Source organism: Choloepus didactylus, chromosome 4 (genome assembly GCF_015220235.1).
Source record: "Choloepus didactylus isolate mChoDid1 chromosome 4, mChoDid1.pri, whole genome shotgun sequence".
In the NCBI taxonomy this organism is placed as follows: Eukaryota; Metazoa; Chordata; class Mammalia; order Pilosa; family Megalonychidae; genus Choloepus; species Choloepus didactylus.
In genome coordinates this window covers 34,200,886-34,227,399 of record NC_051310.1, presented here as the reverse complement: position 1 = coordinate 34,227,399, position 26,514 = coordinate 34,200,886, and the positions used below count along the sequence as shown (strand labels likewise).

The 26,514-nt window shown below is 36.3% G+C and overlaps 1 protein-coding gene across 15 annotated transcripts in view; it reads left to right on the top strand.

The window, feature by feature from the left end:
- Positions 1-26,514, top strand: part of TTLL5 (tubulin tyrosine ligase like 5) — a 362,097-nt gene that overhangs the window by 153,638 nt on the left and 181,945 nt on the right. For 8 of the 15 annotated variants that reach the window (XM_037832242.1, XM_037832246.1, XM_037832237.1 and 5 more), the window contains 9 exons: positions 1,781-1,938; positions 2,902-3,208; positions 7,694-7,814; positions 10,526-10,672; positions 11,779-11,882; positions 13,388-13,515; positions 15,977-16,060; positions 16,669-17,070; positions 24,786-24,973. In XM_037832242.1, coding sequence (XP_037688170.1) covers positions 1,781-1,938; positions 2,902-3,208; positions 7,694-7,814; positions 10,526-10,672; positions 11,779-11,882; positions 13,388-13,515; positions 15,977-16,060; positions 16,669-17,070; positions 24,786-24,973 — 1,639 coding nt within the window. The remainder of the gene's footprint in view (positions 1-1,780; positions 1,939-2,901; positions 3,209-7,693; positions 7,815-10,525; positions 10,673-11,778; positions 11,883-13,387; positions 13,516-15,976; positions 16,061-16,668; positions 17,071-24,785; positions 24,974-26,514) is intronic. The other 7 variants (XM_037832244.1, XM_037832239.1, XM_037832245.1 and 4 more) reach the window with 4 other exon arrangements.

Sequence of the window (26,514 nt, the reverse complement as noted above, 5' to 3'; positions counted from 1 at the left end):
TAAACTCATCCTGTCCTTTGGCAGCAGTTTCTCTGCTTTTTCATCTACTACGTCTCCACCATTTATTGTAGTAGTCCCTCTCTGGGGTCTTGCACGCTGAAACTGCTGTCCTGATCGTCCTCTGGCCCTTGTCTAGTTCTTTCATGGAGAAGTTTACTCCACTTCACCTCTTCCACCATCTTCCACAATAAGTTTTTAAAAGACTTTCCTTTGGATGGAGGGAATGTTTGTGTTTTTATAGGAAGGAAATGTCAGTGTTAAGCTGTGCCTGTTTTTGCTTATAGAATTATCAGGTTTAACTGAGTTGACCAGACATTCATTGAAATAAATGCCTTGGATGATTTTATTTTTCTATTAGATTTGTTTCATTTATTTATTTTTATCTTTTAATTAGGTATAAATCTATTTTTTACAGCATTTATGTATGTATGTGTGAAGTTCAGTCTTTGGGATCGTGAAAAGCTGGGTTTGAACTATTTTTCATTAATTTGCTTCCTATTTCTGTCCACAGTGTCAGAGCCTTTCCTATTCATGGCTCAATTTCCTGTTCTGGTGAGAAGGCCTCTATAAGATTTATGATCTTATCCATCCACCCAGAAGTCTCTATCAAAAAGTCCTAAACAGACCCAAAGACACAGCCTTTCCATTAAACTCAGAGACTGAAAAATCCCAGAGGAATTGGGATAGTTCCTTGACCTCAACAGGAATGTGCTCAGATTTAAGACCCTTTAGCAAGCAGAGTTTTAGAGAGAGCTCAGAGCCAACCACTTAGACCTTGATTTCTAAGTATACGATGTTGAGTGCCTGCTTTCAGACACTGACATGGATACTTCTTTTTAGGCCCAGTGCCTCAGAGCTCATGCTCTCTTTGGTGACTTATCTCTGTCTGCCCTGTATTTGCCCTTAAGTCCTTGTCTGGAGTAGGCCTAATGTCATTCACTTCCCTAATTTGTGATTTGTCTTACTTTATCTAATGCCTTATATAGTTACTGCCATCCCATTCTCCCCACCTCTTTTTCCATTCATGACCTGATGGAATGTGTCCTTGTCCTACATCTGCTGCCAGCCCTTTCTATGCCTGGCTCTAACTCCTGACCTGTATTCAACACCAGGACAGTCCCTGCCATCTGTTTCCACCACCTCCTGTAGCTAATTAATATGTAAAAGAGGAGCAGGAGCCTGGACAGTTCCCCATGTTGGAATGTTTGAGGTTTGGTGAGTCTTTAAGTCTTGGTAACTTTTCACTAAGATTCTTCCCTGTGAGTCTCAGTCAGCAACTGCACCACCATATTCATAGATTATTGGCCATTCCTCTCCCCATCTCACCCTCTACTCAATCTATATTTATTAAGTTTTGTATGCTTTCAAAAGAACATTTATAAATATCCAGGTAAGTTATAATTCATAGCAATCAAACAAAAACCTCTTGCCATAACCTCTCTTGACAATTGAAATGTTACTTGTATCTTCTGGCTATTCTTCAGGTTGAGATGGCATTTTATGATCCCTGCAATAGTCAACCGGTATTATTGAATACTTTAAAAAGTCCTTAAGCATTGTCTTCAAATATATTTTTGTCCAGAACATTTTACAAATGTAGACAGGCCATTAGTAAGGGTCTAATGTTGATTCCAGTGTTCCCATTTGTCTGTCAAACCTTTTAGAATTCACTAGAGTTACCATACAGTCTGTCATCATTAAAGAATTCTGTGAAGCTTGCCTTAGAATAAAGGAGAGAACTTTCTGAAAGCTGTTAGCTATTGTATTGTTTCTCCCCTAGAATGACTGCTGACGGAGGGCCAGAATTGAAGGTAGAGAGTTTGAATTCAAAGGCCAAGCTGCATGCTGCTCTTTATGAGAGGAAGCTCCTGTCTCTGGAAGTGCGCAGACGTAGACGACGGAGTGGCAGACTGAGAGCAATGAGGCCAAAATACCCAGGTACTTGCTGGTGAGCTTTCACCAAAGTCCCATATCCAGGTCCTGCCAGACTGAGTTAACCATCTTCTTAGTCAATACTTAATAAGTCAAAACTTTCCTGATCATATATGCTTAACTCTTTCGTGTAGGCTTTTCTCCAATACTTAATTTCAAAAGGATTGTAAGTTCTTAAACCTTCCATTCTGTAATATTTGTATTGAAGAATATCTGAAGCACTCACATTTTGTTTTTTGCTCTTATCCCAGCATGTAAAAATATCTGATACTTTAGAAATAATATTAACTTAACTTTAATGGAATCCTGAGCTTCATTATTCAGGTTTTCTTGATTAGATGTTAAGCCCAGTACATCCTTTGATGTTGCTAAATGGTGTAAACATTTCAGACATTAACAGATAATAGTGAAATTTCTTTTGGTCAGATTCTTCCATGTTACTGCAGGTCTCTTTGTGACTGACTGACTGATTGACTTCCTTTTTTCCCCTTTTTCCCTTTTTTGTTGAGCCACCTATATCAGGCTTCATGTCAGTCACTGGGATTGCATGGTGACTAAAAAAGATGCGGTCACTGTTTTCATTGAGCTTACATTGCATTAAGATAGAAGGATAATGAATAAGCGTAGGATAGATAGATATTCTCCTGCTCTTTGTACCTCCATGAAAGGTGCCCTTCTAAAAATTTAGCCCTCTGTAGAGATTACTTAAATAAGATTTTTTTTTGTCTTAAGTTTTGTAGTCATTTGTATACATTGTGTATATTTTGATGAGAAACATCAACTCTAACAAAGGTCATTAATGGATTTTTAGAATATGTAAGTCTGGAGAGTGATATGTATATGTTAATTTGTGCCTTGTTTGTGGTCTGGTTTAGAAATGGGTTTTTAGTAAAAAGATAAAAGGAAGGTATTGGGAGAGAGGAAAATTTAATCCTTTTTTCAGCAACATTAGTGATTCTTCGCATTTAGTGATTACCCAACCAGCTGAAATGAATGTTAAAACTGAGACAGAGAGTGAAGAGGAGGAAGAAGTTGCATTAGACAATGAAGATGAAGAACAGGAAGTTTCCCAGGAGGAGTCTGCAGGATCCCTTGGAGAAAATCAAGCCAAATATACACCACCATTGACCGTTTTGGTAGAAAATTCATCCAAAGAAAATTCCATGAAAGTTCCTGAATGGAATAATAAAGGTGAACAGTGCTGTAAAACTGAGACTCAGGAGCCAGAGCCTAAATTTAACCTGATGCAGATTCTGCAAGATAATGGAAATCTTAGGTATGTATCTTTTATAATTATAATAGTAATATTGATAAGAGCTGACTCAGACTGTATACCAGACATTGTGCTGATGGCTTTATAGCAGTTTGTTTTAATTAATATTTCAGTAATGATGGTGATTAGACACTACTTTTATTAAGGAAACTGAGCCGTTGAGAAGTTAAGTAACTTGTTACTATTTAACCTGTAGACCTATGATACAAACCCAGCCTTCATGGGTCCAGCAAATACTTGTTGAGTATTAGTGTCAGTCAGTAAGAGCACACAGTAATAAGACAAGAAGCTTATGTAGCTCATGTGGCTCATGGTTTAGTATAGGGCTTTGACCCCAGTGTGAAAAAAGTGCTCAAAGGACGCAGAAAAAGGAGTAACCTGTATTACTCGGGAAGGCTAGAAAGGCCTTATGGAGGAGGCAGTATTTGAACCACAGCTTGACTGATGAGCAGACAGGTCAGTATGGGAGTGCTAGGTAGGTGAAATAAAGGCTGGAGTTATGAGAATATAGTCATTCTTTCAGTCCCTTGAGAAATAGTTACTGAGTACCTGCTCTGTGCCAGGAATTATGCTAGGCTCTAAGTGTTTACAGTAGAGAACAAGACAGGCTCATGGAGCTTCCAGTGTAGAAGAGAAGGCAGACAGCAAGCAAAGAAACATGGTAATTTTAAACAGTAAGAAGTGCTATGAACACAATAAAACACAGGGTGTAATGTTTGAGAGTAATTGGACAGATGGCTACTTTAGATTGTGGTCGTCAGGGACTATGAAGACGTAATCTTTGTGGTGATTCCTGAATGAAGATACAGAGTCAGTCATGTGTATATGGGGGGCTGAATGTTCCAGGCAGAACAGCAGATATAAAGGCTCTGAAATTGGAATGCACTTGACATGTTTGTGAAATGCAGATTAGAGTAGTGTAGTTATATGGAGAGAAGGGTGGGGCTAGAAGGGAGGCTGAAAAAAATGGATGTTGTTAGGTTGTAGAGGGCCTTAAGAGGGTCCTGGGGCTTTATTTTTCAGTTGGGATAATTTTTAAGCAGATGAGCGATATAGTTAAGTCTTGTTTTAAAAAGTGAATTCTGGTTGGATTGTGGAATGTCATTGATGAAAGGAGAAACTAAAGACAGGGAGGTGAGTTCAGGAGGCTGTTAAAATAGTCCAGAGCCAGGAGGATGAAGGCTTTGACCAGAGCAGTGACTGGGGGGACATAGAGAATGGGATGGACTCAGTGACATTTGCAAGGTAAAATTGACAGGGCTTAGTCTCTGAATAGGTGTAATCAGAAAACTGAGTTTTCCAAATTTTGCATTAGTCAATCTAAGGAATATAGGGGTTGGTTTTGTAATAGAAATAATGTGTTTCATTTGGGACGCAATGAAGTGGCAGTGCTTTGGGATGAAGATGTCCAGTGGACAGGGGGAAGTACAGCTTTGTAGTTCAGGGTTAAATGGGATTGTACAGTTGATGTTAAAGCCTTCAGAGTGGATGAGATTGTCCAATTCAGTTTAGTTCAGCAAGTGTAGACAAGGAGAAAAGGAAGAGAATTGAGCCCTAGGGAGCACCACTGCTTAATGGGTGAGTCAGCAAAGAGACCAAAAAAAAAAAAAAAGCAGTTGGAGAGGTAGGCATAAAACTGGGATGAAGAGTATGGTAAAAGCTCAGTATGAGAGTTTCAAGTTTGTAGAGTGTCTCAAGAGAGCCCAAGTTAGGTTGCAGAGTGCAAGGAGACCCCTGGTTGTGTGACTTAGGGTGGACTGAGTAAATGGAAGACCGCTTGTGAGCTGAAGTATGAATTAACTTTTTCAGAGGGTTTGGCAATGAAAGGGAAGGTGAGAGCGCATCAGGGAGAGAGTGAGCTAAGAGAAGGGGAATTATTATTATTATTATTATTATTTTTAAAGATAGAGATTCTTCAACTTGTTTATAGACTAGGGGGCAGATTTGATGGCAAGAGGATAAGAGATGCAGAAATGCTGGAGAAGGATCCTTAAGGAAGGTGGAAAGATGACAGTGGAGGAGTATCTCCTCCCATGACTTAGAAAGGTAGCATTTTTCGATGAATACAGTATTAAGAAGTAGAAGAGGAAGGAAGTTTTGGGATTTCTGCATGATGGTCTTTATTTTCTCAGATAAGTTAGAGATAACTAACTTATTTCCCAGTTCTTAAATTGAGAGATAGAGGGTAACATTGGGGTTGGGAGAGTGGGGGATAGACTTAAAGTTTAGGACACTTGTGGAGAATGGAACAGTTCTGTTGTTGGGGAGCACACTGAACTCATTCAGAAGACCCTGGCCTTTTTAGTGCTACCAACTGATTATGTGATCATGAACAAATCAAAGAGCATCTTTAAGCCTCAGTTTCCTTTCCTGTCAAGCCACGGTAGGGGGTTAACAAGTGTTTGCCAAATTGTGCTTCCCAGAGGGAAGAAAACTTCCCACTGAATGGAAAGTAAAATGCATGAAAACCACTGGACTATATTCTAAAGCCCTTTCAAGCAGTAACATTCCACTTAGTTATTGTAGAAATAAATGATTTCTTCAAAAATCTTACGGCTCTCACTTTCAGTGAGTAAACGTAATTGCCGCATGTGTTAGTGTAAATCGGTGGTTTTTCAGACTGTGTTCCCTGGAGTTGCCTGTGGTTCTTTGGGGCTTCTCAGCTGCTGTTGAGGGACCTGGGGAAGGTCCTTGGCAAGAGCTTCAGACTCCAGGCCCCAGACCTCTAGTTGAATGTATTTTATACTGAGGATCCACATAAGCTTTTATTTTATTTTTTAAAATAGCTTCCTTCAGTTTAATTAATTCTGGTTTTCATTCTTTCATTTTTGTTTGTTTCTTTGTGGCAAATAATTAGCTGACCAGTGTGCCCAGTACCTTAGGGAGAAACTCAGAATTAACTCTCCTTAATACGGTTCATAGAAATGGAAAACTCAACACTTGTTCATTTCATTTGCAACAGTGATTTGCAAGAAAACAATGATCAAAATCTCAATTTAGGAGCAATAATTCCCATATGCAAAAGGCTGTCATATTTTAGTATTTAAGGACTAATAATAAAATTGGGTATCCTGTCATTTTTGGAGGGGTCCAAATCATGCCATTTCTAGATCATTGTATTGCAAGTGAATTTACTGACTGAAGTGGAGAATCTTGGAGAATCTTTTTAATTTATTTTACTTGAAAATAATTTGTTGTGTATTTAAAGTTTGAGGAATGGTTGAGGGGAACGTGTTTGGGATATGTTTTCTCAGTGAACATGATAAATGTTTTAAAAATATAAATGTTTTGTTTCAAAGTCATACTATCTGCCTTATTAACAAAGATCCTTGTATTATTTGCATTCTATGTTCTGAAGATCTTAGTTATTAAACTCTCAAAAGCAAATCCACTCCCCAGTCTGATGCCCCTCCCTTCCAGTCCCTCCAACACACAGAGAGAAGCTAGACCAATTTAGGATTTCCAGTTTTCTATGGACAAATCCTTTATCCTGACTTTGGGGGAACAGTAAGTAGAAAGCATTCGGTGACTGCATGTGTGAGGATTGTAAACAAAGTTTGTGTTGGGCCCTAATCTTCGCTGATGTAATTTTGGCTACAGTGTCAGAAGGCCGATCAGCTGAAGTAACCAAAATGTAGCCTGAAACAAAACAGACTTGCTACAATTAGCAGCTGAAGTGAAAATCATCAGTGTCTTTCTGGTCCTTTCGTATACCCAGCTATAGCTTGATCACATTTCCTTGTTTCCAATCTAGACCACCAAACAGAAAACAGCTGGGTTCTTCAGTGATGCTGCTAAGGTGCTTTTCACTATATTTAAGGATGTCTTTCTCCCACTGAACATCTGGGCTCGTCCCAGCCTGCGAGTTCATCTATGCCAAACTCTGTTGGACCGCACTCAATTTTTCTGGGCTCCAGCCACTCCCGTCTTTTAGTTGAGAAAAGCATGACCTTAAGATTTGGTCTCAAAAGTTCCTTTGTTGGATTTATCTATTTCCTGCCTCGGAGGCTTTTGCTCACCAGAAATATTAGTTGCCATAGCAAAATCCGTACTTTTGCACTAAGTGATAAGTATATTCTTAAATGCCTCCAAGTCAGAAAACTTTTCCACATTAGTACCAGAGGTTCTTGTGAAGATAATTATTCATCTCCTGTCTATTCCCCTAAATAGTTGTTAAAAAGTTCAAAGGGATAAGGTGTAAAAGTAGAAAACCTAATTCTCTATTCTTGGTTTTGTTTTGCTTTGTTTTGTTTTCCTTATGGTAATAATGAGAAATAAATAGAAGCCTCCATCTCTGATTTTTTTAATAGAAAAAAATCTGATGTACTGTTTAGAAGGAATCTTTATTCATTGACTGTGTGATAGGCTTCATACTCCTTAGCCATCCTAATAGAAGGATCCTCCTAAGTCAGTTTGAGAGAAGCAGGTACACATTTGGTAGAGTTACCATTCTGTCTCGTAACAGTATGTTGTTTTGGATTTCTGTAGCAAAGTGCAGGCCCGAATAGCATTCTCTGCCTATCTCCAGCATGTTCAAATTCGCCTGATGAAAGACAGTGGAGGTCAAACGTTCAGTGCCAGTTGGGCTGCCAAAGAGGATGAACAGATGGTGAGGCTCTTTTCTTGTTGGAACCTTTTTACTTTCCCTTTCTCTTTTCTCTGCACCCCACTCCCACCCCCACACAATTAGGCTAAAGAAATATATTCTTATTGTGAAGGAATTACTGTAAAGTATAGTTTATAGATTTCTGTTACTTTTAAGTCAAGTAAATCTTTGATCAGGAGCCACATTCATCACACTGTGTAGTGAGGCTGTCAGTTGATTTCATCCTGAAAATGAAAATTGACTGCTCATTAGATGTCAGGCCCTGTGCAAAGCTTTTGAAAAGAATAACAGTGTACAAAGTCTTGTCTCAAGCATCCTCATATTTATTAACTTTTTGAATTAGGCATTATCATCCCCATTTTACAGATGAGGAAGCAAAGGCTCAGAGAAGGAAGGTAACTTGCCTGTTGTTATACAGCTTATGTTTGGTGAAACTGAAACTTGAATTCAGCCAGTTGTTATAGTGGTAAATTACTTGCTCTTCCATTGCCTTCATGTATCATAAAGTATTTATTTTCAGTCCTGAGGTGTCAGTTCCTTGAAAGTCAACACTTTATCATAGCCCTTTTCGGAATACACCACCCTTAAACTTAACAGTTTTTTGTTTTTACTAGTTGTAACTTTATAAAATTCTTAGATTACTAGAATCAAACTTTGTTTATCTTTGTTACACTACTTGAGTAATAATTTTTATTACATATCAGTCACTTAAACACACCTGGGATTTAATATTCTATCAAGGTTTTCATTTTTTGATCAGAATGACGGGGAACTTCAAGCTCTTTGGTAAGGTCAGAGCTTGTGGAAGAAGCCACAGCCCTTCCATTGCCTTTTTAACAACAGGAATTTGTCACCAAAAAGAGAGGAACCTTTTAAGTCTGAGAAAGCTGCATCTTTTTTCCAACTCAGTAGTGACCCTACTATAGTTTTTAGTTCCCCACATATGAAAGGCAGGTCTTTTTGTCACACTTATTATTAAAACATGTTGGTTGTTCCCAGAAAACAACTTGTGAATTCAAAGTAGCCAATGCAACCCAGAGATAAAAACTTGTGTGTTATGAATAATCCTTCAACTATCAGTGGAAAATGTTAGCTCTGCTCTTTCCAAGTGGAAAATTGAAATTGCCTTTTTGAGAGTCAGTTTGTCTGCTCCGCTATGAAAAAATAATATTTTAATATAACAGTTTAACCTACCCTATAGTAAAGACAGCAGAGTAGAACAGTGAAACCCAATCCTCTTGTTGTGAGGCTGCCTTTATGCTGGACTAAATTGGCACCAACGGACAATGAACCAATATCAAATTCAAGAGGAGGAAAAAAAAGCTTAAACGAGAGTAGCCACTGTAAATGCTGACTTGAAATTCCCACAGGACTTCTATGGGGCTTTCTACAAGAATATTTAGGATCATCACTGCAAAACTTAATAATAGTTCTGTGAATTCTTTTTTGAAAACATATCCAGAGAACAAACCCTACTTCATTCCCTGCTGATCATAGCAGGGGTCTTACAAAGATTAGGTGTGGAACTTCCCTCTCTAGTCCAAATTAGGTTTAGAGATTTTTTATTACATAACTCGCCAAAGACACATCAATAGAAACTCCCCAAATCCATCATCTTAAGGCCCTTTTTATTGTGTTTATGGGAGAACACCCATGTTTAAGGCTGTTGGCTTTGCAAAACCTCTCTTTAAGCATTTGTGATGTTATGAATGATCTGATCTTTTACAAAATTCTTTGGTCCCATGTCAAGTGAGATATGTATCCTTTCTGCTGTTTAATGACCATTCACTGTGCTTTCTTTGCCAGTCCTCCAACTCTTAAAGCTCCCTTCTCTTTGGGGAAGAAAAGAAAAAGAAGAAAAACAAAAATCTTTCAAGCTACTGTGGTCAGAGGCTCTTACGTTTCAAGCTAGTATGCCAATTCTTTCTTTCCCTTTATCACTAAACTTTTCAAATTAGTAGTTTCTATTTGTCATCTATATTCTTCATTACTCATGCATTTCTTAACCTCTTGCTTTTATCCCCTTTACTCTACTGAAAGTGTTCTCTGAAAATTATATCATAATGGCCAGATCCAGAGTCTTGTCTTCGTTGTGGTCCTCTCAACTCTCCTGGAAGCATTTGACATGGGAATCCTTTCCTTGGCTTCTGTGACACTATTTTCTCCTGGATTCTTTGTACCTTTCTGATGTTTTTACCCTATTTCTTTTTTATTCTTCCTTCTTTTTTCCTAACTCTGAGTATGAATATTTTTTGGATTCTTTCTCTGCCTTTTCACCTTTGATGTTTTCATCTGCTCCCATGGTTTTAGTTTTTCCTACCTATCCTTAAATGCCACATTCTCCAAATAAATTTCTCTGCATATCCTCTTAGAAGTTGTATCTACTCTTGCAGGACCAACAAGTTATTGTAGTACTATTTGTATATGTATTATGGTACTTTTACAATTACTATTTTATTACACAGTTATTTGCATACGTATGATTTTTTGGTTGCCAACTTATTGAGGGAAGAGAATACTTTTTTGTTTTTATTTTAATTTGTCTTTCTGTATCCTTCTTATACCTAACATGTTTGCTTCTGAGTACTTATTTGTTGAAATATATAATAAACCTCCTCTCACAGCTCTGTTGTGTAATCCCTTCATACCTTGTCTTTTCTTGCTTAGCACAATCCATGCTTACTACCACCCCCACCATGACTTTTAATTTATAGGAGCTGGTGGTCCGTTTCCTCAAGCGAGCATCAAGCAATCTCCAGCATTCACTGCGGATGGTATTACCCAGTCGACGATTGGCACTTCTAGAACGCAGAAGAATCTTGGCCCATCAACTGGGTGACTTTATCATTATGTACAACAAGGTAAGTGGTTTGTTCATCTTGGGTTTTGGATTGATTGCCACATAATGTCAGAAACAGGGTAAGAGCCTCTGACAAGCTGAGTAGAGAGGTCCTTCTTTTCTCTAGCACCATCATCTTCTGTGCATTACTGTTAAGGGGAGTGGGATGCTACACCTTAATTCAGTTGGCTGAAAATACTTGTTACTTCTGAAGTCCAGTGGCCATAGTTAATTTTTTACTAAAAGGCACATTCCTTTTGAGCTCTTTTGCACCTGAGATGAATCTTGGGGTATGTGAATAGTTTGCATTGTCATTAATGTGCTTGTAGACAATGGGGAGTTGACTGAGAGCAAATGTGAACTGTAGCTTTCGTATAATGACATATTCTCTCTGGAGAAAGCTACACTTTCTTCTCTGAAACATTTTATAAGTTGACATCATTTATAACCAAGCCCAGGAGAAGTATACTGTTTAATTAGAATATTTTGCAAAGCATCTTTTACCAAGGGTCTCAGAATGCTTTAGAGATACTTTTTTCGGGGTAAATAAAAAAAAAAAAAAACCATAGGCAGTTTGCAAAAGAAAAAGATGAGGCCTGGAAAGTTTAAATGGCTTTTCTGAAGTCTCTTAGAATGATTAGTAGAATATGTACGCACCAAATCCATAGCCACGATTTATTCCAGATCTGTTGAGAATATTGTTGTCTTATATATGTGAATAATCTACTCAGTTTGGATGCTGGTATAAGAGTATTTTGGAAGATCTGTTTCAATTCTCTTAAATTGCAGCAAAATACAGTGTTGCCATACTGTTAAAGCTGTGAATATGATCACAGACATTGCTAAGCTACTATAAAAATAGTCTTCTCAATGGGCTAGGTGAGTAGAAAATGAAAACATGGTAAAAATTTTACATTTATTCTTCAAATTTCACTAAGGAATCCCAAAATATTTCATGAAATAATGGCAGAAAGTAATATATCAAATTTATAGGTAGCAAAAATACATGGAGGAATTAACTGTCTTTAAGAATGAATTAACCTAAGGTAATGAAAACAGTTGATGATGTATATATTTATCAGGAGTTGGTTTTATCTCCTTTTTCTGTGGGGTTTGGGGAATGGGTAGGAAACAGAACAAATGGCTGAAAAGAAATTGAAGAAGAAACTTGAGGAAGAAGAAGAAGATGGGGTGAATACAGAGAACTTTCAGGAATTCATCAGACAAGCAAGGTAGAAAACATTCTTGAGTAATATAAACCATCTTATTTCATCTTCCATACTGCCCATTGAATTCTCAGTACTCCCTTGTTTCTGACGCATAGCCGTGAGTGAAATCATTCTCAGAAGGAGAAAAAGAGTTCCCTAGGCTTGGGCCTCTCCATATCTCAGACAATTATGTCGATGTTATGGCGTCAGTTATCAAAACACTGCTGTTGGGTATCTAGGCTGTATTTCTCAACAGTCTTCAAAGTAGATACTGCTCAAAATGTTAAGAGAGTCCATTGGGAAGTTGAGGTCAGAGGTGTCTAGTATTCACTGGGTTTGAGTTTATCTCTGACCTACTGAAGCAGTGGCAATGACCAAATTTTGCCTACATTGAGTGGGTTCCTCTTGGCAATTTCTCAGCACTGTAGGGTTGTACCTAATTTGTATAAAATAGAACAAGTCTCTCATGTTTAGGATTAGCTTTCAGGGATTGAAAATCTTAGCGTTCAACTCTCTACCTTGATACAAATCAGCCAGGTCATATCATAGCAAAGGCATTTAGTGTTCAATTTTTATAAGACTCACACTGTAAGGCATTTTTCTGAACAGAGCTTGCAAAACCACTAAAATGAAGGATGAAACAGGTGGCTTATCCATCACTAGCATAGTATGATCTTTGATTAAAACCTTGTATGAACCTAACTATAGCTTAACTATTATGTGCTTAGTGCACTGCAAACAAATACATCATTTTATAGGAGTCCATAATTATGTAACTTTATTTTGTGACATTCTTGGGTCTTGAGTAATTTGATTGATGAAGCAGGTATAAAAACAAAACAAGAAACAGTTTTCCACATCAGCATTATAAAAACAGGGAACTCTTCCAAGGTTACACTAATGGATCTGTATTTTTGACATAGATATTAAAATGAAAAGTGATTCCTTTAGTGAATATATTTCAGTTACCTAGAACCAGGGTCGGAAAACTATATAGAGTCAGATAATAAATATTTCAGGCTTTATGAGCCACATTAGGTCTTTGATGTGTATTCTTTAAAAATATAAAAAGCATTCTTAACTGGGGACCATACAAAAACAGGCTGTGGGTTAGGTTTGGCCCATAAGCTGTAGTTGGCTGGGCCCTATCTAGAACATGATGTCCAATACAGCTTTCTGTGGTGTGACTACTGAACACTTGAAATGTGGCTAGTGTAACTGAGGAACAGAATCTTTAATTGTATTTAATTTTAATTAATTTAAATTTAAATGGTCACATATGACTAGTGGCTACAATATTGTACATTTCAGATCTAGAAAATTCACTGTGAGATGATTAAAGCTTTATTATGCTTTAATCGTTATAATTTCTTTCATTTATATTCCATCTGTTAATAGGGAGTTTTCTGTTCATTCCCTTCATTTTCCCCTCTCTAGTTTACTCTATTTCCATAGTAAAATCTTGGTGGAAAGATGAATTTTTCAGAGCAACTTCCAGTTCTGACCTTACTTTTTTCTGCTCATTTCAGTGAGGCTGAACTGGAGGAGGTGTTGACTTTTTATACCCAAAAAAACAAGTCTGCAAGTGTCTTCCTGGGAACTCACTCCAAAAGTTCTAAGAACAGCAACAGTTATTCTGATAGTGGGGCTAAAGGTGGTAAGTATGTGGCTTAATTAATGAAAAATTAAAACTAATGAAAAAATGAAATTTGCACAGGGGAGCCAAGAATATTGTGCTGCTGAAGCACTAATAAACTCCAAGGTAGTGACACTTGGTAGCACTTGGTGGAGGTGGGCATTGTATGTTTGCCCTTAAAAGTGGAAAAGGCGTGGTCTGATTTTTTTTTTCATGATAAGTAATAGCAGAGAACGGTTCGAAATCATAATAGCTAACATTTGGTAAGCACTTATCTTACCGTCTGCTGGAAATAATCTTGTCTCTTACTTCCAGAAACTATGTGGACTAGACACTATTATAAACCTTGTTTTCTAGAAACAAGCTGAGAGAGTCTGAGTCACTTGCTCTGGGTTTCCCTTTACCATATAATAGGATGAGAATTTGAACCCTAGTCGACCTGACTCAAAAGTCCATGATCTTCATCCCTGCCCTTCTGCCTCTTATATTGATTATTTCCCGCTCTTGTCAAGTTTGTCACCTCCTCTAGCTCAGCACCATTGACATTTTTAGGTAGGAACATCCTTTGTGTGGTATGTTTCCATATCTTTAGGATATCTAATATCATTGGTCCGAAATTCTAAATGCCATTAGCTTCCTTTAGTCATTGGGATAAGTCAGAATGCTCCTACAGGTTTCCAAGTTCTCACTGTTGGGGATCTCCATGATAGGGGAGTTTAGAATTGAATATGGATTTTACAATTGAATATCTAGCTCACATCATCATGATCAAAAAATAGCAGTGACATTGTGTTATAAACAAAGCTCTGTGCTCTGTAAGATTCATTTAAAACCTAGATGGAAACATAAGACATATGTAGTCAACATGCTAATTTTGTCAGTGTGCTAAGCACTCAATTCACAGATGGAGACTTCTTCCCTACTCTTAAGGCTATCATTGTCTAATGTGGAAAAAGCCAGGAAAATTGGGCATTTAAAATTTTAATGTTTTAAAGAATTAATTTTAATTTTTTAAACAATTTTAATGTTTTAAAAACTGATTTAAGTTCACAGCCTAGTCCACAAGCGCTTATTTAACTCACTGTATAATTGAGTTATTATATTACTAGTAGTCCTTCTGAGTCCAGCCCTCTTCTTTGAGTTTTCTTAACCTAAGTTCTGAACCCAGTTGGTTCATCTGTTCATTTGTTCCTTCACTGCACTTTTACTGGGCATCTATTATGTGTGTCAGGCACTGTGAGAATTAGTAGTGACACAATGACAAGAACTTCCATAGTCCCTGATTTCATGGTTTATTGTTTGGTGGATGAAGTTGGGTGAGTGAACACAGGAAGGTTGGTGGAAGCTCTGAAAAGTTCCCAGAACATGGTTGGGGAAGAGAGGTTGAGGAATTCTTTTAATGAGGTTAGGGTAGAGAAAAGAGCTCTAATGTGGGGAAGTTGGGGCCTTAGATAGCCCTTCAGATAGTAACTTCTCCCCTGGTATTAATGTGGAAGCCCTGAGAGCATGGAGTAGCAGCATCTGTTTGTACAGGTGGGTCATTTGAAATTCTAGGGTTCATGAGTTAAGGACTACTTTTACATAAAAATATCTGTGTCTATCTATACCTATCAAGAATAACTAGAAGGGTAGTAGGACGGCTTCAATCAAGAAAGTAACACTACAGCATTTGATAGTACCTGGGCTCATTTCAGACATGAGTAAACAAGAGTGTGACAGTATTAACCCTGCTGATGGTGGTGAAGAGAGAATTCATATGTCATTCTTTCACCCAACCACTGTGAATGGCTTTTCTCAAGTTTTTGTATGACCCTAGCCCTAGACAGAGATTTTGGAATATTTCCTAAAGTATATGATTAGCTCTGGCTGTTCTGTTTCAACATACTGTAGTAGAGAAAAACTGTAATTTACTAGAGTGGATATAGTAGGAACTCTACTTGTGCTTTTGTTACTGAATATACAGATCAACCTATCTCAAGTAAAACTGAGGAATTTACTGTAAAGATAATAAGCAGCATAGCATCCAGGTATTGTGCCAACAAAAATCGGGGCTGCTCTTTCTGTCTCTTGGGAGCTGCCCCATTCCGTGCACATAACTTCTTGGCTTCAGTGCATATCACTCACCAGCTTGGTCTCTTAGTTCCACTAGTCTGAATTCCTGGCAGAGGCATCTGATTGCCCTATCTTATTTTCTCTTCCAGGCATGTCCTAGCTTGTTGGCAGTACATGGATGGCTGCCCTGGTTTAAGTATGTTTCTCTGGTTCAGTTAGTGGGAGCTGGGGTTGGGGGTAGTTGAAAATCTGTCTTGGTTGGTTGCTGATGAATCACGGTGTGGCCATTCTCAGAAAAGTGTGGTGGGATGTGAAATGGTTCTGAGCATTGATTATTGGTTGTATTATATTTTGGAAACATAATTATGTATAGGGCGATGCCCTTGCTGTTGCTTTGTAGGAAAGCCTAAGCTAGTATTTCTTATTTCAGATCACCCTGAGACGATGGAGGAAGTGAAAATAAAGCAGCCCAAACAGCAACAGGCAACAGAAATTCACTCTGATAAATTATCTCGTGAGTGATTTCAGACCTACGTAGATTTGCAACTCTCTGATAATTCCCTAAAAGTAAAAAAAAAAATGATAAATAAATGCAAGTTATGAAATGTTAGATGATTCTAAATCATAGAACGGTACCATAAAGATCTTTTCCTTTGTTCTCCTCTTTTTCTTAGAATTTCCTCTTATTTATTGATAACCTAGTTCCTATTTTCCTTCCAAAGAAATTTTCATTTCCTTTATGTTTAGAAATTCTGAGCACTGCCTTTTTTCCTAGAAGGGTGAAAAGAAAGAGGGAGAGGGGTCAGCTGTTAATGTTAGGAACTTTGTCTTGATGTCCTAACGTTTGTGAAACTGCCCACTCTGTTTTGTGGAGGTGGCCCAAACTCCAGCTTTTAGAAAGGTCTAAAAATAAACTCCTATTTCTGTTGTCATCTCTGGTAAGCAAAAGTCATTAAGTTTATGATGGATTCTCATTAAAGTCTGTACTTTTCCTGATTTCTGTTTCATGTTAAGATTATTTTGATATTTACAAAATGTTTACTCCATGTTTTATAGAGATTGTATGTAAATTTTTCCTAAAATGATCTTTTATTTTGTTTTGTTTTGTTTTTGTTTTAATAGGATATACCACTTCAGCAGAAAAAGAGGCTAAATTAGTCTATACCAATTCTTCCTCTACTTCTTTCTCTGGTCCTGCTGCCACTCTTCTGCAGAAAATTCCCAACACCCATTTGTCATCTATTATGACAACCTCTGACCTCCCACCAGGGCCGGACCACCATTCTTCTTTATCTCAAATTCCTCCAGCTATTCCCAGCATGCCTCACCAGCCAACAATTTTGCTGAACACAGTCCCTGACAATGCTTCTCCCTCTATACATCCTGGGACACAGAATGTACCAAGCCCCGCTGGCCTGCCACGCTGTCGATCAGGCAGTTACACCATTGGTCCCTTTTCCTCTTTCCAAAGTGCTGCACACATCTATAGCCAGAAACTGTCTCGTCCCTCTTCAGCAAAGGCAGGTGAGTGAGAAAATAAAAGGCAGCCCAAAATGTCAACTCCTCTCCAGTCCCAATAAAAAAGAATGTCATCTCTTTTCTTCACCTTTTCTTCTGAAAGGTAGACGGACACATGCTGCTTTGTTGTGATGTGACTAAGGAAGAGTCTTGCATTTGGTCCATTTATTGAAATAAAATGAAACGGGACTTTTTTTAGGTGCTGGGGACAAAGAGATGAATAAGACAAGGCTTCTGTCCACTAGGAGCTTATGATCTAGTCAAGAGATTTCTCATGACAGATAATCATAGACCCCTGAGTGTACTATATGCATTCTTTCTGATTCAAATACTTATTCCTGACATCAGAAAAATTACTATGTTTAATTTTTTTTCAATGAATTTAAAGTCAAGAATAACCTGAATGAATAACCAAAGAATTCCAAAATACGGTGTCTCATTTTAAATGAAGTAGACCCATGTTTTCTGTCAAAATTTCCCCTTTTTAAAAAATAACAGCTTTATTGAGATACAATTCCCATCCCATAAAATTCACTCTTTTAAAATGTACACTTTAGTGATTTTTAGAATATTTGCCTAGTTGTGCAACCAACACCGCTATCTAATTTTAGAACATTTTCATCGCCCCCAAAAGAAACACCATACATATTAGCAGTCACTTTCTATTTCTTCCTTCCACCAGCCCCTGACAACCACAACTCTACTTTCTCTCTCTGTGGATTTGCCTGTTCTGGATATTTCATATATGTGCAGTCAGAATAGGTGATCTTTCATGAATGGCTTCTTTCACTTAGCATAATGCTTTCAAGGGTCATCCGTGTTGTTGCGTATGAGTACTTCATTCCTTTATATTGTCAAGTAATATTCCTTTGTATGGACATACACATTTTGTTTATTCTCTATCAGCTGGTGGACATTTGGTTTGTTTCTACTTTTAGGCTATTGTGAATAATGCTGCTATGAATATTTGTTTACAAGTTTTTGTGTTGATGTATGTTTTTCATTTCATTTCTTTAGGGTATATATCTAGGAGTGGAATTGCTGAGTCATATAGTAACTTTATGGTTCCTCTTTTTGAGAAACTTCTGAGCTGTTTTCCAAAGTGCTGCACTATTTCACATTCCCACCAGCAATGTTTGAGGGTTCCAGTTTCTCCAGATCCTTGTTAACACTTGTTATTGTCTGTCTTTTTGATTTTAGCCTCCTAGTGGGCATGAAGTAGTTATTACCTCATCTTGGTTTTGGTTTGCATTTCCTTAATGACTTAATGATATTGAGTATCTTTCCATGTGCTTATTGACCATTTGTATATCTTCTTCAGAGAAATGTCTATTCAGTTCCTGTATACAGTTTTTAATTGGGTTATTTGTCTTTTAAATATTAAATTTTAAGAGTTCTATATATATCTTGGATACAAGTCCCTTGTCAGATATACGATTTGCAAATATTTTCTCCCATTCTGTTGAATTCCTTTTCACTTTCTGGAAGTGCAGAAGTTTAGTTTTGAATAAGTTCACTTTATCCTTTTTTTTTTTAAGTCACTTGTGCTTTTGGTATCATATCTGAATATCTGAGAAACTTTTGTCTAACCTAAGGTCACAAAAATTTACTTTATGGTTTTCTTCTAAGATTTTTATAGTTCAGCTGCTTATATTGGATCTTTTATTCATTTTGAGTTAATTTTTGTGTATAGTGCAAGGTAGGTCCAACTTCATACATTTGCATGTAAACAGCCAGTTGTCTCAGCACCATTTGTTAAAAAGACTATTCTTTCCCCATTGAATTGTCTTGGCACTCTTGTGAAAAAACAATTGATCATAAATGTAAGGATTTATTTCAGCAGTCTCAGTTCTGTTCTACTGACCTAACGTTTGTTTTTATGCCATTACAACGCTATCTTGATTACTGTAACATTGTAGTAAGTTTTGAAATCAGCAAGTGTGATTCTTTCAACTTTTTTCTTTTTCAAGATTGTTTGGGCTATTTTGGATCCTTGCATTTTCGTATCATTAAGATCAGCTTGTCAATTTCTTCAAAAAAGGCAGCTTGGATTTTGATAAGGATTGTACTGAATCTGTACATCAGTTTTGGGGGTATCTTAATTTTGGTTAAGTTTTTAAATACTTTAGGAATATCCATGTGAAGGTGAGTTACAGTTAAGCCATGCTTTGTAAATAGCCAATCTATACTTTTTAGTCAGTACCTGATTTCAAATGAAATGGATATTGTAACATGCAGGTTGAATCAGATAAGTTTAAGTAGTCCACTTTCATAAGTCATAGATATGAGTATGTATGTGTGCTAGTTCTGGGTGATCATTATTCTTGTGATTTGATTTTCCAAAATCAATAATAATAATATTCAATAATTCTCTGGTTTAAACTTTTTTTCCCTACTTGAGGAATTCAGTAAGATCAATGTCTTCAGTACCCCATGTTATCATCAAAACTTTTTTTTTTAACTTTCCTTTTTCATATTTTTTCCCAGGGAGCGCTGGGTAAGGGAAGAAACTAGTCAGTTCAGAAATATTTCTTAATTTCTGTTGTAATTTCTTCTTTAACTCATGGATTATTTAGAAACATATGTTTAACTTCCAGATAGTTGGTGATTTTCTACTTTTTGTAATTGGCTTTTAGCTTATTTCCACTGTGGTCAGAGAATATATTCAGAATGACTTATGAAATCTTTTGAAAATTTTCAAGGCTTCTTTATGTTCTACAAGCGCAGAATAAAAAATAAACAACAATAGCATGTAAGTGATTGAAGTTACATTTTCTAGGGTGATTGAAGTGTTTTGGAAAGGGGTTATCAGTTAATTTCAGACTTTTTGAAGTTAAATATGCAATATAAATTTCAAAGGTCATCACTAAAAGAATAGAAAGATGCATAATCCAAGCCTGTGTTGGAAAGAAAAATGGAACAAGGAATAAAAACGAACAACAAACGTAGGATCATAGAAACAAAAAACATTGAAAAAGGCAAGAAAAGTAGAAATTTCAAACATGTTCAGATATGTCAAGAATCAAATAAATATAAATGGATTGAGCTTGCTTGTTAGAAGATTGTCAGATTGAATTTTTAAAAATCCAAATAAAGGCATACCTAAAGATAGGTGTAAAGATACACATGTTGAAAGTAAAAGGATGAAGAAAGAAATACCAGGTGAATACCAACCAGAAGAAACTTTGTATAGCCATATTAATATATGCTAAAATTATTTTAACATAAAAACTTTCTTACAGAAAGTTTATGTAGAGAGGAACTGCATAGTGACAAAAAATTTAGCAGAAAGGTAAAACAGTTCTAAAAGTATGTGTACCTAATAAAATAACCTCCAAGTATAGAAAGTAAAAATTGAAACAATGAAATGAAGAATCTACAAATCTGTTGTCTTAGTGGATCCACACACATCTATTAATTATTGATAGACCAAATGGATTTTAAAAAATAAGTAAAAATAAAGAGGATTTGAACAAGATGATAAGCTTTATCCATTGATTATATGTAGGAGTATGCACCAACAGTTAGAGAAAACACCTTCTTACATTATAAGCAAACAGTTTTGTTCCTCAGGAGGTATAGTAAAAGGTGGCATGGCCATGAAAAAAATTTGGACTGTTGGTGGATTTGTTTATTTGTGTAACATCCACTCCTTAGTCTATGGATAAACCAAGAATTGGCAGCCATTGTGATTTCCTTCTACACAAAAGCAAAGCATTTGTTAATTAGATCTTAATAACTTTATTCCAATAAAACTGAAAACTTTTGTAAAAAGGACAAACTCCTGTAAGAGTATAACTTAAGTAAAATTGACTCAAGAAGATATACAAAGCTGAAATAGTCCTGTAGCTGTCCAAATAATTGACACAAAAGTTAAAAATCTTCTCACAAAGAAAACATGAGGCCCAAATAGTTTTATAAGCAAGTTCTAACAATCTTTAAAGGAGTCAATAATTCTAATATTATACATGCTCTTCTAGAGAATGGAAAAGGAGAGACTACATCTCAGCTCATTCTGTGTGACTAATCTGTTTTTTTCTTTTTTCTTTTTGTATTTTTAAAAATTCAATTTTATTGAGATATAGCCACATACCATACAGTCATCCAAAGTGTACAACCACTTGTTCACAGTACCATTATACAGTTGTGCATTCATCACCACAATTAATTTTTGAACATTTTCATTACTGTAAAAAAATAAATAAGAATAAAAATCAAAATAAAAAAGAATGCCCCAAACATCCCATCCCCCCATCCCTCTCTAATATTCATTTACTTTTTGTCCCCATTTTTCTACTCATCTGTCCATACACTAGATAATAGGAATGTGAGCCACAAGGTTTTCACAATCACAGGGTGTAAGCTGTATAATTATACAATCATCTTCAAGAATCAGGGCTGCTGGATTGCAGTTCAGTGGTTTCAGGTATTTCTTTCTAGCTGTTACAATACACTAAAAACTAAAAACTAAAAAGAGATATCTCTGTAATGCATAAAATAACCTCCAGAATGTCCTCTTGACTCCATTTCAGCCACTGAAACTTAATTTTGTTTCATTTCTCTTCCCTGTTTTGGTCAAGAAGACTTTCTCAATCCCTAGATGCCAGGTCCAGGTTCATCCCCGGGAGTCATGCCCAGTGTTACCAGGGAGATTTACACTCCTGGGAGTGACTAGTTTAATCTTGCTAACAAATCAGTTAAGGACAGTACTAGGGAGGAAAATTACAGATCAAGTTCATTTATGAATGCAAATGCAAAAATTCTAATAAAAATATAAGGCAGCCATGCCTAGCAAGATGTGAAAGATAGTGTACCAAGAGCAAGTTTATGTCAAGGAATGCAAGAAGGGTTTAACATTAGAAAACTTACATCCATTGCCATATTAACAGAATAAAGGAGGAAAACCAAATGATCATCCTCAGTAGATATAGAAAAAGAATTTTATAAAATTTAATACCTCTTCATGATTATTACGCCCAGCAAACTAGGAAGAAAAGGAAACCCTCTTAACATGATAAGGGTTATCTACCAAAAAACCTACAAGAGGTATCAGTCTAAATGGGGAAATGTTGAAGGCATTCCCTTTAAATTGAAGACCGGGACAAGGATGCCCACTGACATTGCTTCTGTTCAGCATTACTATGTTTTCTCAACATAGTAAGACAAAAGAAAAGTGTAAGGATCCAAAAAGAGGAAAAAAATGTGCTTATTTGCAGATAATTGTTTGTGTACATAGAAAACTCATAATAATCCACATAAGCACTTGAGAAATAATTAGTTTACAGTGTAGATGGCTATAAGATCAATTTAAAAATTAATAGATTTCTTATATACTAGCAACCAAAGAAAACAAGGTTTTAAAAAACATCATTTACAATAGCACAAAAGCTATAAAATACCTAGAGATAAACTTAGAGAAGACTTTTAAAAGGACATTTTATAAGAGTCTGTTGAAAGGCATTAGAGAAATCCTAAATAAATGGATAAATAAACCATGTGCATGTGTAGGAAGACTTAATATCATAAATGTTTCAGTTCTCATTAGATGGAGCTCAATGCATTATTCCAACTGAAATCTCAACAGTTTTGTTGTTGAAACTTAACAAGCTGACTCTAAAATGATAATGGAAAGCACAAAAGACCAAGAATAGGGAGAACCTGCTGAAGAAAAAGAAGGTGGAAGAGCACCTTATTAAGATTTAACATAAAGTTATGATGATTAGGATATGGTATTAGCAAAAGGACAGACAAATTAGCCAATGGAACAGAATAGAAAGCCCAAAAAGAGTTACACAGATAGATGGAACTTTGATGTTTGACAAAGATGGCATTGTAGATCAGTGGAGAAAGGAGAGGCTCCTCAATAAATAACTCTGAAACAATTGGTTATCCATAGAGGAAAAAAGTGAAGTTAGATCCCTGCCTCATACCATGCATAAAGTCGATTCCAGATCAAAACTTAAAACTTTTAGAATAAGATATAGGAGACCGTCTTTAGGATTTTGTGATGGGGAACAGAAGTGAAAACAAAAGCAAAGCCCATATAAATCAATAAGTGAAAGACAACCCAATAGAAAAAAATGGTAAAAGGCATGAACAAGCATATCAACAAAGAGATAACATGCTCAACATCATTATTAATCAGATGAATGTAAATGAAGACTACAATGAGATTTTACACCCTATTAGAGAAGGAATGTTAAGATGATTGATAATGCTAAGTTCTGGAGAGAACGTGAGCTGCTAGGAACTCATATTTTGTTTATGGGAGTGTAAATTGGTTCAACTACTTTGGTATTTTCACATAAATTTGAAAATTCACATATTCTGTGACTCCCACTCCTAAGCATATACCTAAGAGAAGCTCTTGTATGTGTGCACCAAGAGATATGTGAAAGAGTATTCATGGCTCCACTGTCTATAATAGCAAAGAACTTGAAAAAACCAAAATATCCATTGGTGGTAGAATAGAAAAATAAGTTTTGGTGTATTCACAGCATCAAGTATCAGACAAGCAGCAGGTAAAATGAATTTCATCTGTTCTTAACAAGATGAAACTGGGAAGTATGGTATTGAGTAACAAAAGCAAGTCCTAGGAAACTACTGCAAAGGGATGCCATTTTTATAGAGCTTGAAAACAAGGAAAACTAACTAGTATTATGTTTAGGTATGCATACACGTACATATAAACACACCTAGACACATATGATAAAACTATTTAAAATGAGGGAAGGGAATAAGGGAGACGAAGGATGGGAAGGAGCAACATGGGTTGATGCCATGTTGTTTGGCAAAGTAGTTCTTGAGTTGAGTAATAAGTTTACAGGTGTTCATTGTAGGTCTAACTTATGTATCTATTACAGGTAATATTTTGTATGTTTCAACTAATAAATTAAACATGAAAATGTTGAAGATGTTTTTAAAGGAGCCTCACCAAATTGTGTATACAGAATGATCACGGCTATTTGAGCATTGGTAAAAAGATAGGGAGCACCACCTAACTGTTAATAATGATGTACTTTGGTGACATTATAGATGATTTTTCTCCCTTTCTGCTTTTCTGTGTTAAAGTTTTTTTTCAATGAAATGTTTGACTTTTGTAACCAGGAGAAATAGGAACCTTAATTTTATGTTAAATAATTTTTTGCCAGAATTTCTGTGCTTAGAAATAATGAAACACTAAATATCATAGTTGAAAACAGAAAATTTAAATCTGAGAGAATATAAGATTGTTCCTAATTTTATAAGTACACTCATTTTTACCATTATCCCTATTTCTCTTTTGAGTTTTGTAAAAAAAAATGTATTATGGATGATTTGACAGTGGTTGCCACAAATTACTGACAAATACAGTAACATAACAAGAAGAACAGACAAAAATTATAATGGATTTCAAGGATACGTTTCTTATTCATTAAGATTAGTAAATTCTGATATTGGTTATTCCCCATTTTATATGATGAAAATTCTTTGTCAAGTTTTCATAGTAAGCAAAAAAACAGCAAATGCATGTAACAACTGGGTGGTAAAAAAAGTTTCTAGGGTGTGATAGGATTTATTTTTGTTTTTGTGAGTATTTGAAAATAGTTTATTGCTCCTTACATTGTGAAGGACCCCTAAGTCTCAATAAAGTATTTGTTGGCTTGAGATTTCTTTGTTATCACTCTAATTTTTTTCAGGGCTTTTTTCTTAAGTAAATGAAAATGTTTCTCTTTTTTTAGCAGGTTCATGCCATGCAAACAAGCAGCATTCAGGAGCAGCCAAAACACAAAAGGAGGCAGACGATGGTTCTTCCTACAGCAAATGGTACAGCCAAAGTATGGTTACAGCTGAACTTCAGCGGCTAGCTGAGAAGCAAGCAGCAAGGCAGTATTCTCCATCCAGCCACATCACTCTCCTCACCCAGCAGGTATGGACATTTTGGGGTGCTGAAGGGCTCTTTGGACCCAAGGATAGGTTTAATGACAGGGTACTCTGTCAGTAATCCTAGTCCCATATTCTGATGCTCCTTGAATGAGTATTAGCTGGTTTTGAACTAAACATCCAAAATGTTCCTTTTCAACTTTAAAGATGAGTTTATGTTACAGGTTATGCCAAGTCTGTCACTGGCTATGATGTGTCTGTTTCATGGGTAAGCAGACTTGAATGTTTCACTGTAAATATACTTTTAAAGAACCTATAAAAATAACTTCTTTCTTGGGTAAAATTTTCCAGAGTTCTAATCTTATAAATCTTTTTACCAGAATGTCATAACATTATCTTTACTTTAAAAAAATAAAAATGTACTGCCTTTAATTTCATGATCTCAGGATGTTTTATGGGTACCAATTAATGAAATATTTCAATACACCGCTATCCAATGCATTTCGTTCTCTCCGTTTTAACATTTGGTGGAAGCTGAGGCTGAAAGAGGTTGCGTGATCGAGGTCATTCAGCTGGCCCGAATGACTGAGCTGGAAACAGATACCAGGATTTTGACTTTCAATTGTATATATTAACAAGCATATAACACAATGAAGTTAGATGAAATTTTCAAGAACACTGTGGATTCTCTATGTTCTCCTTGCTATTTAACCCCAGGGTATTTAACTGAAAGAAGCCATATATTTTCCTCCTCCTTCCTTAATGCTAAATGGCATCAAAGGCCTCCAAAAGAATTGCTAATTGAACTCCATAGTAATATTTTGCTGTTACTTCTGTTGTGTCAAATTCCTTATTTGGAGGCAACTCTATAATGATATCAAGTCTAGAAAAAAGGAAGCTGAAAGTTATTTCAAGTACATGCTAAAAATAGGCAACACACTGCTCCCTGGTGGAGCCCTTCTTCTCTGTATAAAAATATAGGGCCAAAACTAAAGGTAAGCCTCTCATGGATTTGGCTTCACTTCAGCCTCATCCCAACTTGTAAGGCAGGAACTATTTTTTTCTTTCAAATGCTAGTGAAGGGAGTGAATGAGGAAGCCTAGTGTGAAATAGGAGGCAGAGGATTCTACACAGGCACTGTTGAGACTTGAATGGAGTTGGATGGCTTAATTTAAGTGATAAAATAATGGGAAGGGACACTAGAATATCATGACCATGGTACAGTGGGAAGGAATTTTGAAATGTGAAGTACCTATGAGGAAGGGAGAGAGGAGCAGTGCTCTGCTATCATTTTGGCATTGGGTCACTGATTAGAATATATGTTTACAGTTTATAAATGAGCAGCAAGAAGCACCCAGACATTAATAGATTTTCTTTAGATCATATTAAAAAAAAATAGCTTATATTAGTGCTTACATATTTTCAACTCCGATCATTTGGTAGGCTGCAAAGCTTGCAAAATAGCAAGAAATGGATTCTGTGGGGATCTAAGGTGAATGTGTCCTTATTGGAACGTCATCCCCTCCTTTCTCATCAGAGAAGAACTTCGGTGCCAGCAAATTAAAAGTCCATCAGATTCCTGTTCAT